This window comes from Pagrus major, chromosome 4, assembly GCF_040436345.1.
Source record: "Pagrus major chromosome 4, Pma_NU_1.0".
In the NCBI taxonomy this organism is placed as follows: Eukaryota; Metazoa; Chordata; class Actinopteri; order Spariformes; family Sparidae; genus Pagrus; species Pagrus major.
In genome coordinates, this window is record NC_133218.1 from 23,522,692 (window position 1) to 23,538,224 (window position 15,533).

The 15,533-nt window shown below is 39.6% G+C and overlaps 1 protein-coding gene across 1 annotated transcript in view; it reads right to left on the reverse strand.

Moving 5' to 3' along the window:
* The window catches only part of galnt18b (UDP-N-acetyl-alpha-D-galactosamine:polypeptide N-acetylgalactosaminyltransferase 18b), a 79,482-nt gene that overhangs the window by 3,270 nt on the left and 60,679 nt on the right, over window positions 1–15,533 (reverse strand). Inside the window, exons 7-10 of the mRNA XM_073464785.1 lie at window positions 14,599–14,784; window positions 11,187–11,324; window positions 8,243–8,338; window positions 2,191–2,355 (exon numbers count right to left, since the gene is read on the reverse strand). Of these exons, the coding sequence (XP_073320886.1) occupies window positions 2,191–2,355; window positions 8,243–8,338; window positions 11,187–11,324; window positions 14,599–14,784 (585 nt within the window). The remainder of the gene's footprint in view (window positions 1–2,190; window positions 2,356–8,242; window positions 8,339–11,186; window positions 11,325–14,598; window positions 14,785–15,533) is intronic.

A 15,533-nucleotide genomic window follows, 5' to 3' on the forward strand; every position in this document is an offset into this window, starting at 1 on the left:
TTTGTTGAACATACAGTCCTCCACACATGTTTTTCCTTCATCCAAAATCATCTTTGTCAGTAGTCTCGCCTTTACCTCTGTGACTTTGTGACTTCACGCTACGTCACCATGTCACACATTTGCATTATTTATGCCTCGCAGCTAGTTTGGCACGTAAGAATTGATTTAGCACAGCTGCTCTGTTGTTGTTAGCAGTGCTGGTTCAGGCATGTGTGAGCTGACCAATCAGAGGAGACTGGGTATTCGGTGGGGGGGTCTTAAAGAGACAGGAGCTAAAACAGAGCGCTTCAGACAGAGGGGGAAGACAGTGTTGCATCACTGGACAGTATGAGAAAACTGATGTGTTTATGTGTCCTTTAGTGTCAACTTAAAACGTATTAAAGATCCCATCCACACATGTATTCAGGCATACATAAAAAATGTTTGTAATTATATTTGAAATTATCGGCTTCTTCGGCTACGTGATGTCATGCTTGCAGGCTCGTCTCCAGTGAGCACAGAGAAACGTGCACATTGAGCAAAGAATGTGAAAACAGCCTTCTTCCATCAAACAATGCACATACATCATTCATCACACTGAAGCTTAAACATTTAGCAGTTAACATTTAACAGTTTTGTAAGTCAACTTACTATACATCTGTATTTCGCTCCACAGATATCTCCACAGAGATCTATTTTTCTGACATCCCGATTCTTAATCTTGCCTACAAAGCCCTGATTGGCTGACTGTTTCTCAAACTGCAGCAAAAAGCAGTTCATTAGCACAACCCCGGACCTATTTGAATCCCTGTACAAATCGAAGAGTGGGCGGTGATTCAGAAGCTTGGAACGAGGGCAAAGTAAAACCCAGAATCCCTGAAAATCTGGAACATAAACTGATAAAAGGAGCTGCTCTGAGTTTGACTCAGCCAAGTTATCTATACAGCGTCTTGGTGCTGCTTGTTAGAACACCCTCCGGGAGTCGGCTAATGAAGGTATATGTGAGCATAAAGCATGTGGGAAGGTTGTTATTTGATTTAGGGTGCTTTGGTTTGTTAGGGTTTACATTATATTTACTATGCTATATACAGAACTGTAGGTATTTGTTAAAGAAAAATAAAAAGGAATCACCCACACACACATACCCACAAACCACACGAGCAAAATAAACCATACCATACCGTCCCGCCCACTGAACATGTGTTTGCTTTTCTAATCAGAAAAATCAGCACCTGCCAACATATGACTAATACTTACATGCAAGCACACAGTTAATTTCTTTCACAAATCAGGGCTTATCTCAGTTACTTCTTCGTGGATAATTAGAGGTCTTTACAGAGGATAAGGGAGGTGAAGCAATTTTGCACATTTCACTGGGAAGAGATTAAGAACATCTCCAGTTAATCAGATTTTGTGCAGAACGGTGCAACATTTGAATTAAGATATAAAAAATTGAAACCTTCGCTCTCTCTTTCTTTAATTTGCAGAGTGCTCCGTTTCCCCAAGTCGCGACGGCTGCATCAAGGCAATCTCTCTCTGTTTGAGCTTGACACTTTGCACATGTGCAGTCAAAACTGTATCCATAATTGATGTCACATTTCAGAGACATGATACACTCCAGCCGAGCTGATATGTCCCAATCCTACTTCCTGAATTATACAGAGTTAACAAAAATAACCACTTAAAGTTCAGTGTTAGGATATGTGGCGTTCGAGTGCGTGCGTATAAAACCTTGTAACACTGTTACACCAAGTAGACACACCTGAGGTGGCAGTGACAAAGTCAAAAGAATATTTTATACTGTTCATATAATATGTAATTATATGTGGGATTTTATACATATTTGGCTAAAAAGGGGAACAAAACATATAATTAGAGCCACACTGACAGCACACAGACAACATTATGAGCTCAAATCAAAGCATGCAGTAAATCCAATTCACCTGCTGTCATGGGACATTTTGCAAGGTGGCTGTTTGTTCTGTTAAAACACAGTGTAAGCACAGAGCCACTGATAAAGAAAGATGATCATTAAAGACTCTTCTTGTCTAAATGAGTTTACAGGATTGAGGGAAACTCGGAGATAAAATCTACCTCCCACAGTTTTGATTTTCCCGTCACATTTAACGAATTACCTTCACTCAATGCTGAATGTAAACAGAAAACTGAATGTTTGTGTTTTCTGACAATGAGTGGGGAGGGCTTTGTCACCTGAGTGAAGAGCCAGTGGAGCTTCATGCGTTTGGCTGCGGCGTAGCTGCACTCGATGAGGCGCGGTCTGCTATTCACATCCACCAGGCACTTGTTGTCGTCGTCGTCAACGGTGGGGCTGAGGAGGCCGATGTGGAGCTGCTGAGTACTGGTGTAGTACACATTCTGCAAGAAGCACCACACCCTGCTATGAACAACGTGTGCAGCGCTGTGCTGTACATTTACACTGCTGAGGTTGACATTTAGATAATGGCCCTTCCAGAGCTGTATGTGGCCATACAGGTGATAAACTATGCAGCAAATGAGGCTCGCTCCTGGGTTGTCTTTAGTTATGAAAGAGACATCTATTGAGCTGATTTACATACACTAAATATGCGTATTTATTCAGCTATCCTGAGTGAATGGAGGACAGGGAGAGACGAGGCAATGCACAGAAAAGAAGCTCATTATTAATTCAAGAATGGGGAGAAAACCCGAATAATTGTGCCCTCTCTGAAGGAATCCCTCCAACTGCTTTTTTCAAGGGCAGCTTTTTGCTCATATAAAGCTGACAAAAGCTGAAAATCACTTGCAGGAATAAAGCATGTTCTGTATTCAAAGAAGAAATGGGCTAAGTTATACAAGCATGAGAGAGAAGGGAGAGAGAGAGAATATGTGAATTGTATTTACAGACAGGCAGACTTTAGTTTGGTGTCATGCACACTCGTGAAAATATAGCGATGGACTATGCAGAGCAAAATAAAAAAGTATGGATGAGAAAAATATATAAATAAAGAGAAAATAAAATAATGATAATTTTTAAGTATTCCAGGAGGCGACGCCAGGTTTCATAGAATTTGCTGGAAGGACCTTGCAGCCTGTGCTTAACTTTTTCTAATCTCATATAATATAAGACATCCCTGATCCATTGTGTATGAGAAGGATGGGTAGCATCTTTCCACTTCAGGAGGATTAAGTGATGAGAAAGCAGCATACAGAATGCTAAGAGGTCACACTGGAGTTTGCTCATCAGGGGGAAAAATACTGGGATTTCTAACTTTGATAAATTACCTTGAAAAATATCAATATTTGATACCATCTTGGTCACAACAGGGACAAATTCAGACATTCACATTCAACACTAAAGGGACTTTTTTTGTTTTTTATAACAAGGCTTGTGTACTGTGTGTTAGGCACAACAGCATCTGCATTAATTTACTTCTGACTGTCATGGTCCTGTCATTTTAGTTTCATTGTTTGTCTGTTTTCTAGGTTTTTGTGGTTTATTTTGCCCCTTTTTCCAGAGATGTTTTCCCTCCTGTTGTTCTCACCAGCCTGATTGTCCCTCCACACCTGTCTTGTATCTGTTTCATTAGTCCAGCCCTGTTACCTGAGTTCCTCCCCTATCAGCTTTCCCTTCCACACCTGCACTTCATCTCACCTCATTAGCCGTTCCCTCCTTCCAGCGTTTTCCAGCCTACCAGCCCCTTCCCTGTTTCTAGTGTTTTTCCATTCATTTCCCTCACCTGTGTTTCTCCGCCTCGCTCCACCTGCACCTCATCCCCTCCTTAGTTTAGTTTGTATTTAAGCCCTTGTTGCTCCTCGCTCTTTGTCGGTTTATCTGTTCAGCTTCCTGTCTTGTTCTGCTCTGTTCCAGTGTCTCTCGGTTTCACCTCCCAGTCGTGTCTTTCTGGCGTTTGAACCCTTCCCTTTTGATTTGATACTTTGCTTTTGGTTGGTACTTTGCTTGTCTTGGTTTGAACTGTGTTAGCATTCATATTTTGGGCTTTTTTGGATATGGATTTCAGCAATCATTAAAACTCGCTGTTTGTTCCTCACCTACCGGCCTGTGTGTCTTGCGTTTGGGTCCAAGTCTGTGTATTCTCACACTGACGAGACTTTGAAAAGTGGGAGGAGGTGGGCCTACAATATGTGGGCACGATGGTGTGTGTGTCAGCTCGCCATCAGAGAGTAGAGAGTGTGATAAAGTGCAGCTGGTACGTGTGTGTATCGATACTGCGGAGAATGAGCATTGAAACCGTTTCAAACCCTCAGAATCGATTATGTATTGATATTTATGACAACACTAGTGCACACACTGTGACAAATGTACTGTATATGATAATAAATGGTATATAAAATTGCTCATTTGTGCATCTTACCCAGGCATAAAGTAATAAATCAATTCAGCTCTGTACTTGGACATCACTTGAGTAGACCTCTACTCCACTAATTCAAAAGGTAATATTGTACTTTTTACTGCACTGCATTTTTTTAAAGTTATATTTATAGCAACAAATAAAAAATAAGCTTATAAAACAGGTTAAATGAGTAGCTCCAACCTTGTTTGACTTGTGACTCCTTTCAGAAAAACAAATGTCTAGTTCCAATGCAGTCGTTTCACCCTGAGACATTCCCCCCTACACTTCTCACATGGTTTCATTTGCATATCTGTTTGAGGCCCAAAGAGATATCATTATCTAAAATTTGATAAAAAAAAGAGCAAAGATTAAAATTAAAGATTAAAAGTTCGAAACAATCAATGCAAATTTGTGTTCTGTCTTTCTTCTTTCCTCCTCCATCAATCATCTCACGACCCCTCAGATTTATACTGCATAAAATGATAAAAATGAGCTCCAACTCCTGAGAAACTTTCCTGCATGCATAGTGGAGTTTAGAGAGAGACCCATTGGGAAGGGGCAGGTCAGGGTTAAGGAGCGATCAGAGGTGCAGGTGTATGGTTGGTTACTTATTTGTATTTGTTACTGTCTTTAATGGCAGAGCTGTATAACGATTAAAATGCTGAAAAAATTAAATGAATGAATGAATGAAGATAAAAAATATTAATTTTATTTGCTATTATGTTCTTTTATTGTCCTGATATGTCTATACGTATGTTATGATCTGACAGTAGTTGATATGAACATGCAGATAGTGTAGAAAATAAATTGCAAACTAGCTCCACCTCAACCAACTACAACAGCAAAACGCAACATACACATCAGTATCACTAATCTACTTATGTCATATATGATAATTAATCCATCAGAGTAGGAAGTAGGATCCTGAATACTTTTAATGCAGTATGTTTACATTGTACTGGTACTTTTAGTTGAGTAAATGATGTGAATACTCTTTCCACCATCAGCAGTTTTAAACAAACAAGTCTGAAAAAACAGAATCGAGCAGGACACATTAATTAGTTTTCTGAATCCAAATGATGAGGAGGCCTAACAAGAGTCTGGGGGAATAAGATTCGTATCAGAGTAAAATTGGGAAGAAAAGCAGACATTTTTTTAATAGAGACTGTCTGTAGATGTCAAAGACTGTTTCTGAATCAGCATCCCCATTTGCTGTCAAAGCACCTCGCAGAGATTTTCTTTCTATTGAAAATAAAAAATCAGGGCCATATTTGCTTATTCTGCTGCTTGTCTTACTCTCACTCTTATCCTCTCACTTTAATCTTATTTGTCTGCAATCGCCCAAACAGCCTCCTGCCTCCTTCACACCAGCCGTTACACAGTCTGACTAGTGTGATTTTTTTTTTTTATTGTGTTGCTCATTTCTGGAGCAGTGCTGACTGCCAGGCCGTATGTGACTGTGGTTCTTATTGTTGCTGTGCTTAAGTCGGTGCGTTGTAATTCTGTTCGAGCTGAAGTGCTGCGCTGTATGGTTGCTGGCAACATGCTCTTGTGAAGTCAGTCACGTGTTGTGGATTGCAAGCTTTGTCATTCCCCTTCTTTTCATGAGCGCCTGGGCAATTTTCTTTGAGGTCTTTAATATTTACCGCAGCACCTCGGACACAAAGTCTAGCTCTAGAAAAGTACAGTTGGCACGACTACATACAGCAAACAACAGTCTGTATGATTATAGAGGCAATCCAGGGACTAATTCCACTCGATGATGTAACACTGAAACATAAAAATAGAGCAGACTGGATTTGTCTTGCAGAGGAGATCCATAATCTCATTAGGAACGCGGCTGCTACTTCCATCCTTTGTTTGATATGCCTGGATTTACGAGAGATTTATGGCATATAACAGATTTATAATTAGCAAGTTTAAACTTTTCAGGGTCTCAGAACGGGCAGCAGATGTTGACTTGTGGGTTTTATAAGGAAAAAGTCTCAGTTTGATGTAAATATCAATACAGGCACAGTGTCTGAAACGTCCAATAAATTCACTTGATTTTAAGAGGATAATGCGAGGATCAAGCCTCACTCTATGCGACAACTTTACAGCTGCCACGGCAAGGTTAAACAATCTGCTCAGACATAATGGGATGGAGGGATCGATAGGAGCTGGAAAAAGGCTGGAGAGAGTAAATGCTAATCAAGCTGTGCTAACATTTAAAATCACTTAAACACCCTGTTATTTGGGCTGAGATATATCCTGAACAAGGAGTGCAAAGATACAGACACTGACTGATGGAAAACACATATAATACGCAAGTGGTTGAAATAGATCTGATGTCTATAGGGCTGACTTAATCTTTAATCCTTGTAAGAGAACGTACCAACAGACTGTTTAACAGGTCAAATGTGTTGAAATATAAAGATTTAGTTGTCACATGTAAAGCCAGAAACAGACTATTACATGAAAATATACAGAGGTTGTTTTCGATTCTTTCCCTTGAGAACGTGCAAAAAGTCACATCCTCTGGACTGTTGCAGAAAATCTGAATCAACTCCTGCACAAAGTCAAGTTTATACTCAAAACAAATAGGGGGCAGTCAGTCACCAGAATAACCAACTGCCGCTAACCGTTAGCTAGTTAGCTGTGCGGATAGCAGTCCGGACCAGGAGCCTGGAGGACCGGGGGAGTGTTCACACTACATCACTATGTCACACATTTGCATAATTTATTCCTAGTGGCTGGTAAGGCATGTGAGAATTGATCTAGCACAGCTTCTCTGTTTTTGCGATGCTGGCTCAGGCGTGTGTGAGCTGACCAATCAGAGGAGACTGGGTATTTGGGGGGAGGGCCTTAAAGCGACAGGAGCTACGACAGCAGTTTTAGCTGCAGCACTGGACAGTATGAGAAAACTGATGTATTTTAGCACTAAAGCATGTAAACCTATTCTAGTAGTAAACCAAAATAAAATTAGCATAATATGTTTCCTTTAAGATCAAATGATGAGAATCAGAGGGAAAGGAAATTTAATTTTAAAACTCCATTTTACACAAACTACATTACAGAGGATGTGTATATCAGTACATGGAGTGAAACTGTGGAAAATACCTGGATGTTAACTTAAAATGCATTTATGCGAAGATGCTATTGATGTATCTGAGTATGTATTGTTTAATTTTTATGCGATTTTTGAAAAGAAAATGGTGATCAAAAAAAGCTGTGATCATCTGTATCTACAGTATCTTATGTTATTATGAAGAAAGGAGCAGGTAATATAAGTTTTTCTTCTTCTGCATCTGTTTTGTTCATGGGATGTGTATAAGTATGGGGTTCAAAGTGTATTTTTTTGACTTGTACAATTGTTTTTGGGAATTATACACTGAAATGAGCAAAATAAACCGAATATCAGTTTGAACAAATATGAATATAAAATGTCTGTGTGATATTAAGAAAATAAACCTTTTGATATTAAACCAAGACAGCTGCAGATAGAATCAAACGTTCACGCGCAATCTAACTTTGTGTTTCATCAATATTGCAGCATTTTATTCTGAGCTGGATTCATTGGGGACGTGTCAAACCTAAATGGAGTCGTATGAAAAATGGAGAAGAGTTTAATATGTATTTAAAAACATGGAGGACTGTTTCTGTAAAGGGCCAAAATATAAAACTGGTTTATGAAGTAAAGCTGCTGAGTTTGATCTGATCTGAAAGCGGAGAAAAGGTGGGTTATTTTTCTTTGAGATGGAACAGGTTTTATTGAGTAAGACATACCCAAGATGGAAATAACACAAATGGGTGATATATTAAATCTGGATATATATATATATATATATATATATATATATATATATATATATATATATATATATATATATATATATATTTATATATATATACATAGAGAGAGAGAGACAGAGAGAGGGAGAGAGGGCGTTTACCTGAGGTGTCATCCCATGACAGAGATACAGGATGGGCATGTTGTCATTGTCGGGTCCCTGGTCCAGACATAGATCATTCTTCAGGGAGTTTTTCAGCTGACAGACAAATAATAAACACACACATAAACACAAGTTATGAACTGTCAGGGGATCAAATCAGTATTTTGACAGAGTCTGCATGTACAAGCAGACACATATTATTCACATTCAGGTAAAAGTATGAAGACCATTAAGTTCACGTGAACCTTTGATACCATGTGACTCATGAATAATGGTCTTTCACTTTGACAATGCACACCCCGCCCGGTGGAGACCATTGTGATCTACAATTCAAGACCATCACAATGTATGCCACCCTTTATTCACCTCACCCATCTTGACAAGTAGAGTTTTTGAGTCTTGAACTCTAGTTGTAACTTTTACTGCTGCTTATTTAGTCATAAATATGTAATGTTAGAAAGAAAGAGTGGAAATTTTCATGAGCTTAAAGACAAACTTTTAAATTAGTTAGAGGTTATTCATAAGTTCAGGGAGATGAAAGACATTTGGGGAAACTGTGTTTTGAAAAATTAAAATTAAAGAATACAGACTTTGCTGCATTCTGTTTTAAAAATGGAAATTCAAACATTGATGGGTTAAGACGAAAGACTATTTGTTACAGAATATCCTAAAATGAGGGTTGTAAAATGACATATTTTGTTTCTTGTCATTTATATCCTTTACATGTTGAGTTTCAGACGGCCATTTCTCTTGTGTTCCATCTGCTATTGGCTTTTTAAACAAACTATAACCTCCATGATCTCTGGTAACAGTGTAGGTTATATGGATCTTGTGCTGTGTTTGCATATTATGTATTATACTGTATGTATCTATGTTTTAAAGTTTTACTCTACTCTTATAATTCTGTTGTAAATTTCTCTTACAAGAGTAAAAACAGTATTTTGCAAAAAAAGGCGACAAAGTCTTGTATGCCTAGTATTGATTGTTGATCTATAAATCAAATGAGTGATTTATGGTCTGTGTATTTGATAAGGAAACTAAAAACAACCTTAGACACCACCCTGATCCAGTAAGGATAACTGAAAATGTTTGGCGAGGTGAATGAAACACCTCCCTCACCCCAATTTTAATATCAGGAGGAAGGAGGATTGTGTACTTGGAGAGAGGTTTTGCAGCTTTTAAAAAAAGTTGATGGGCTGCGAATAATAGTAAAAAAGAATTGCTGACCATGTGTGATGTCCAATCCACAGACTAAACCATCTACTGCCAAAACACAGTGAGAGCGAGGAAGCTGCATCTACCACCTGCTCTCTTCAACTCTGCAGTACATTATTTCTCCCACGGGGTAAAGAAACTATTATTATATTATGAGTTTTGCTTGCTCTGGTGCTTGCTGTTAATATGACAATGTTTTCCACGAGATTACATCAATTTGGACAGGTAGTTATAAAAGGAAAAAAGAGAGAAAGGAGAAAGATCAGCCTAGCTTATTCTTGGGGATTCGCATAAACAGAATCTAAAAATTAAAGGATATTTGAGAAAATACAGTTGAAGCTGAGCGGTTGAATCATATGCTGAATCCTCTTAAATTCATCTTTTCTTTATAAAAATGTAAATCAGGAACATCACGCTTGATGAACATGACTCAGACTTTGAGGCCCACAGGGTTATTCATGCACATCTTGACAAAGGTCTGCCTGATTGCGAGTTAGAAACTGCGCTGCAGGGAGCTCCAGGGATGGTGGTTTGTGTGTGTGTGTGTGTGTGTGTGTGTGTGTGTGTGTGTGTGTGTGGGGTGAATTAGGTAAAGATGTGAGATCAGTAGAACAAAGCTCGGGATGATTCAGCTCCCCATTGGCTCAGGAGATGTCTACTTCTATCTGATAATCAGTAAATCCACATGGTCCCGTGCAGCAGCTCAAGTTGAGCTATTACTAGCAGCGGAGAGTGGGAAAATAGAAAATATGCAACAGTGACACCTGTGGGGACAACATTAGACATTTAGAGCATCTTCAGCTTCTGCTATGTGACGTATTTGTGAATGAAACGTAGGCGGAGTATTGTTACAAGAGGGATTTAAATCAAATCCCTCAGATTTGATTGTATTCCTCTAACGTGGGCATGGCTTAGCAAATAAAGAGCTGCAGAGGACAATAGGCCTCCACCTGCACCTCCCTCACCCACATTTTTATAACAGGAGGAGGAGGATGAGGGCGGACTGAATACATTAGACCTCGAGCATATTCTTTGGAAGTGTGAAGTAAGTTTTTTGCCAACAGAAATCAACACTCCTCAAACCACCACGACTGACTGGCCCATCAAATGCGTATAGCAGATATCGAATAATGAGGTCGACTAACTCGCAGAAATGAACGTAATGAGGCCGGCCTGTTTCCTCGCTATACCCTTCCACCATTTGTCAAAAGCAAAAAAAAAATACATCATCTTCACAACACGGAGAGCAGTGCCATACTACTGCGGCCTGTGTGTCACTGTGTATTAGGGTGCATCGCAGTGATGTGAGGTGGGAGGACCGTGGAAATAAAGCTGTTTGAGAACAACTAGGAATGGGCAAATAGAAACACTGCCAGAATGCCCCGCTGGCTGTCAGTTTTTCCTGGCGTCTCTGACTCATAAAATTCTGCTGCAAAGCTCTTCTCTACATTTAAAGTAAGCTTCGGTTAATCTATATATTTATCTAATTTCCTCACGTTAATCCAACGGGAAATATTTGTTCAGCAACTTCTGAAGTGAGAAGGAAAGAGTCAACATCTCTGCAGCGAACCCTCCTCTCTGTAAACTGTTTGTGTTCCTGACAGCAGCCATCCGGAGCCCAACACAAGGGATTAAAATGATTTGCTCAGGCAGGCTCTGGCCTTGTTTTGGCTTTTACAGACATTGAACTAAATTTGGGATGAAGAGGGAGGAGGTGGCGGCAGCTTACCACTCCGTATGCGATGGTGTCGCTGTACATCCTCATCTCAGGGTACATGTTGACCAGGTACCAACGGAAAGTTTTACACTGCAGCCTCTTCCTCAGAGCCTTCCTCTCAGAGATGTCGCCGATATCAATCCCTGAGTCCTGAGAGAGTGAGAGAAAAACACAGATTCACACAAAGCTTAAAATTGATTAACAGAGGCTTGTGGAGAAGCAAATCAGATAATGGGCCATTGAGGACCATTGTGCAACCATTTGTCATGTATTTGAAAAGCTTCTATGACGTTTTGATGTTTTCCTCTTCTGACTTGAAAACCGTCCACTATTCTAGCTGCCACATCACAGACACACACGCCAGACCAGTTTAATGTTGCCAGTGATGGATGTAACTGAGTACTCTACTGAACTGTGAGGTATTTTGAGCCATGCCAGGCACACATCAGAGACTTTGCCTAAATACATGTGTGGAGGGGATCTTTAAGTAATAGATCTGAGTACTGTCTCCACCACGGCATGTTACCATCCGCCGCATGCTGTCCACTGTATCTCATCTAATGTCACTGATGCCTCCGTTTAATAACTCAAAAGGCTGAAGTGGGCGCAAATGTTGCTGACGGGGCTCTCCGCTGCTCAAAAACATCAAAAAGTGAACTCGGAGTTAATATGAACACTGGCACAGTGTTGATTTTCACACTCTCAGAGGTAAATTAACACTGACAATTTTGCTGTGTAGTTAATTCATGGGGCTAAAGCTGGGGCTAAATTTCATGCTTCTTGAGTACAGACTGTGTTAAACGCCTCATTATTGACTGAATGAATTGCCTGCAGATGTTCATCTATTCATAACGTGGATTTACATATTCAAACAGATTATGCAGGAGAAGAAAAAAGCTTCAGCGAACAAACATTTGACTTCGCCTTTGAGGAATGCTACATTTAACCTCGGATGACATAGTGTGATTATTTATCTTAATTTATTGAATACAGTGCAAGATGAAATAAACATCAATGTCGACTGAAAACAGCTGAAATATAACACTAATGCAACCACTTGTAGCATAAACGGTTTGTGTCGTTGTTGACACTGCAAATGTTTTAATCAACATCTCAAACAATAAGCCTCAAGTGAAGAGATTGAAAAGAAACTGACTGCATTTCTCCTTTTTTCTCTGTACGTCATCTTTTATTTCTGAATCATTCATCATTTTGCTCCTACTGACAGCTGTAATCCCAAAAGTTTCTTTCATTCCTTGTAAAACTTTAACTTTATAAATGCTAATGTCGCAGTTTCGACTATTTTATTGAGTAATATTAAATATTTATTTATTCTGTGGCACATATTTAATTCAGGCCAATCTGTAAGTGATAAGAAATAATTAAATCTGAGCCTTCTGGAGATGTCAGAGGCCTGATTCAACTAAACATCTGCGATGGGAGGACAGCAGCTGATAACAGATGACACTCAACCCTGTAACATTTCGATTAGGCGGCTGCAGAATGAAGCTGCCTGCTGGTCCTGTAGTTTTGTGACCTTATCGTCTGACTATCTCTATTAATATCTGTGTGTTTCTGCGTCCCTGTGAATCATGACACAAATGGCTGCAACATTACAGGTAACTTTGAAAGCTATACATCGAGCTCTGACAAATGAATGAAGCTCGACTGGTTGCCATGATGTTTCTATTAGGGATGAGACAAATAATCAATACTGCAATCAACTCTGGTGTGGTCTATGGCGACATGTTTACAGAATGACACCTACAGTTGACTTGTTCACATTTGAGGTGTTTTCTTCCCTTTCTGCCTCAACAGTTCTGTCAATTCAGCCTGTAGCAAGCTGTGTGACATTGTGTGTGACATTTGAAAACTAGGACACATATACATACTGAAGATTTAGTTAAAGCATAGATGGTTTCATCTCAGCTGTCTATAAAATTGAGAAACTGAAAGAACTTTAGGATGGATCTTGCAATTTCCTGCAATTTAACTGGGATATTGTTGATCAGTTACACAGATTATCACACACAAACTATTTTATGTCCATTAAGGTCATGGTTTGAGCACTGACAGCTAAGCTATTGTTAGTAAGACACGATCTGGATTTGTAAAGATCAACAGATCACTGATTTTTTGCCCTGACAACTGTCATTTACATTTTCAACTTCTTAAACTTTATTTTACTGTATCAGCTTGACTGTATTATTCTTCACACCATCCAGTCCTCCTGGGGTTTCAAATGCAGATACTTAATGTTTACAATAAACATCATAACATTTTGTTATATCGTATTCGTCACATGTGCATCTCCAATTGTGTTACATCGAGAAATCATATAAAGTCCGAAGATCATAACATTTTCTTCAAACATTCATTTTTAACTCTGTTTTCCCGGTGACTGGCAGAATTAGTCTCAGAATAGTCCCAGGAAATCTAGACTAGTTTAGTTTTCACAGGAACTAGAACAATACACTGTACATGACCAACACTGGACACTGGACTGGACTGAAGGTCAGACAAGTTCAAATAATAATCACCAAAAATGAAGACAAACAAACAATACCACTCTTTAGTGATTCAACAATAAAGAACAAAATACAGAAGTTCAGTTTTATCAAACCTGTCTTCCCATCACAAGTTCCCACCTCCCCATGCAAATCAATAAAGGATATCTGGCAATGTTATCAGTTCACTTCAATTCATCCCCCAAAAGTGAACCCTTCTCTTAAAGCGACATTATGTAGAAATTGCCATTCTGTGCGATTTGGCACAGAGCAGCACCACTGTGGTAAATACAAATCCCAGGTCTGTAACAATTAGATGTAATGTGTAGCTAACTACAAACAAAACTCATTACATCATAACAATGTTATGTGTTGAAAACTTGTATGTTGAAGTAAACCTGTATGTAACGCTGTGATCCGACCCTCTCACTGAAGTTACACAGTGCAGAAACATGTAATAGAGACACCATTCACCCTATTACAAGACACTGTACCATCAACATGAAGCTGATATTTTAAGGTAAAAAAGCTACATAATATTGCTTTAAGGAAATCATCGGACTTGATGATCCAAATGGAAATCTAATTTCGATTGATTTTTGATTTGGAATCGATATTTTGACATCCTCAGTCTTGACATGTCCAAACATTAGTACATTTCCTCTCCAAGAAGAAACTGTTTAGAGCAGGTCCTCTACAGCTCAGTACTCTTCTATTAATAAAAACTGAAGATGAAAATGTCATCAAACCTCAACATCTCTTTCTGGTTCCTGTCTGCATCTCTACTCTAACCCATCTAGAAAACATCATGTTAAAAATTATACAACATAATCCCAATAAGCAGCTGAGTGTTTGATACTGAGTGGTTGTGCTTTTTAGCTTAATTTGTTTCAAACACTATTCACATGATCACTCACCTCCATGGGAATATTCCAGGCCATGTAGACGTGACTCTTAAACTCATCCATCCAAACTTCTGCAACTCTGAGGGCGTTTCGCCGCACATGAGACGTTAGGTCCTCGGTGTAGGGTTTATGAGCACGCTCTATGTGGGCGATGCGGGCACAGGGCAGGACCTCAACACTGCCGCCACACTGCCACACCTGGTTTATAAACACAGAGAAGAGAGAAAAAATGTCACTCAGTTCGGTTGAAAATGTTTAGTTGTGGCCTGACAGAAACCAAAAGTTGTAACTATAAACCACAGTTATACGAAAGGCTGCACAGATGTTCATGTGCACCACAGTAGAACCCTGCGTGTGATGTGAAGTTGAGCCTTCTGTCGAGCACTGAAAGCGTTTGAAGTCGAAAGTAATAGTAAAAACTTTCAGTAAAGCCCAATTCTTCATGGTGCCACCCAGCTCAAATCTTATAAAATCTTATTATCTTATTTCACAATTAACTTGAAGCTAACTTGATCTATTTTTTCTGTGTCGTGCTCTGAACCCTAATTCTTTTCTTCAGCCTCTTTTTTGTGCTTTGCAAGTGCATGTATCACCGCTCTGTCGGTAAGACTTAAAAACAAACTGTTCTCCCTACAGTCAGTGCAGTGGGCCTCGATGGCATCATTTCCAGGCTGCTTAAAGCACGTTTTTGGCCACCAAGCAGAGGCCCTTCATCACCTCTGCAGCCTAGCGTATCCTTGACTGCGAGGAAGGAGTCTCCACGGTGGAAAACGTTAATGTCCCAGTGCCCAGGAGGAGAAGCCTGAGTCCTTGATGACTAAAAGCCAGTGGCACTAAGTCCTCAATAATGAAGACCTCTGGGAGGCTCAAGACCCCGGTGCAGGGATCTGTGCAAACGCTTCCCGACTGTGGTACCTCCATGACGGGAGATGATAACAGATTCGCTC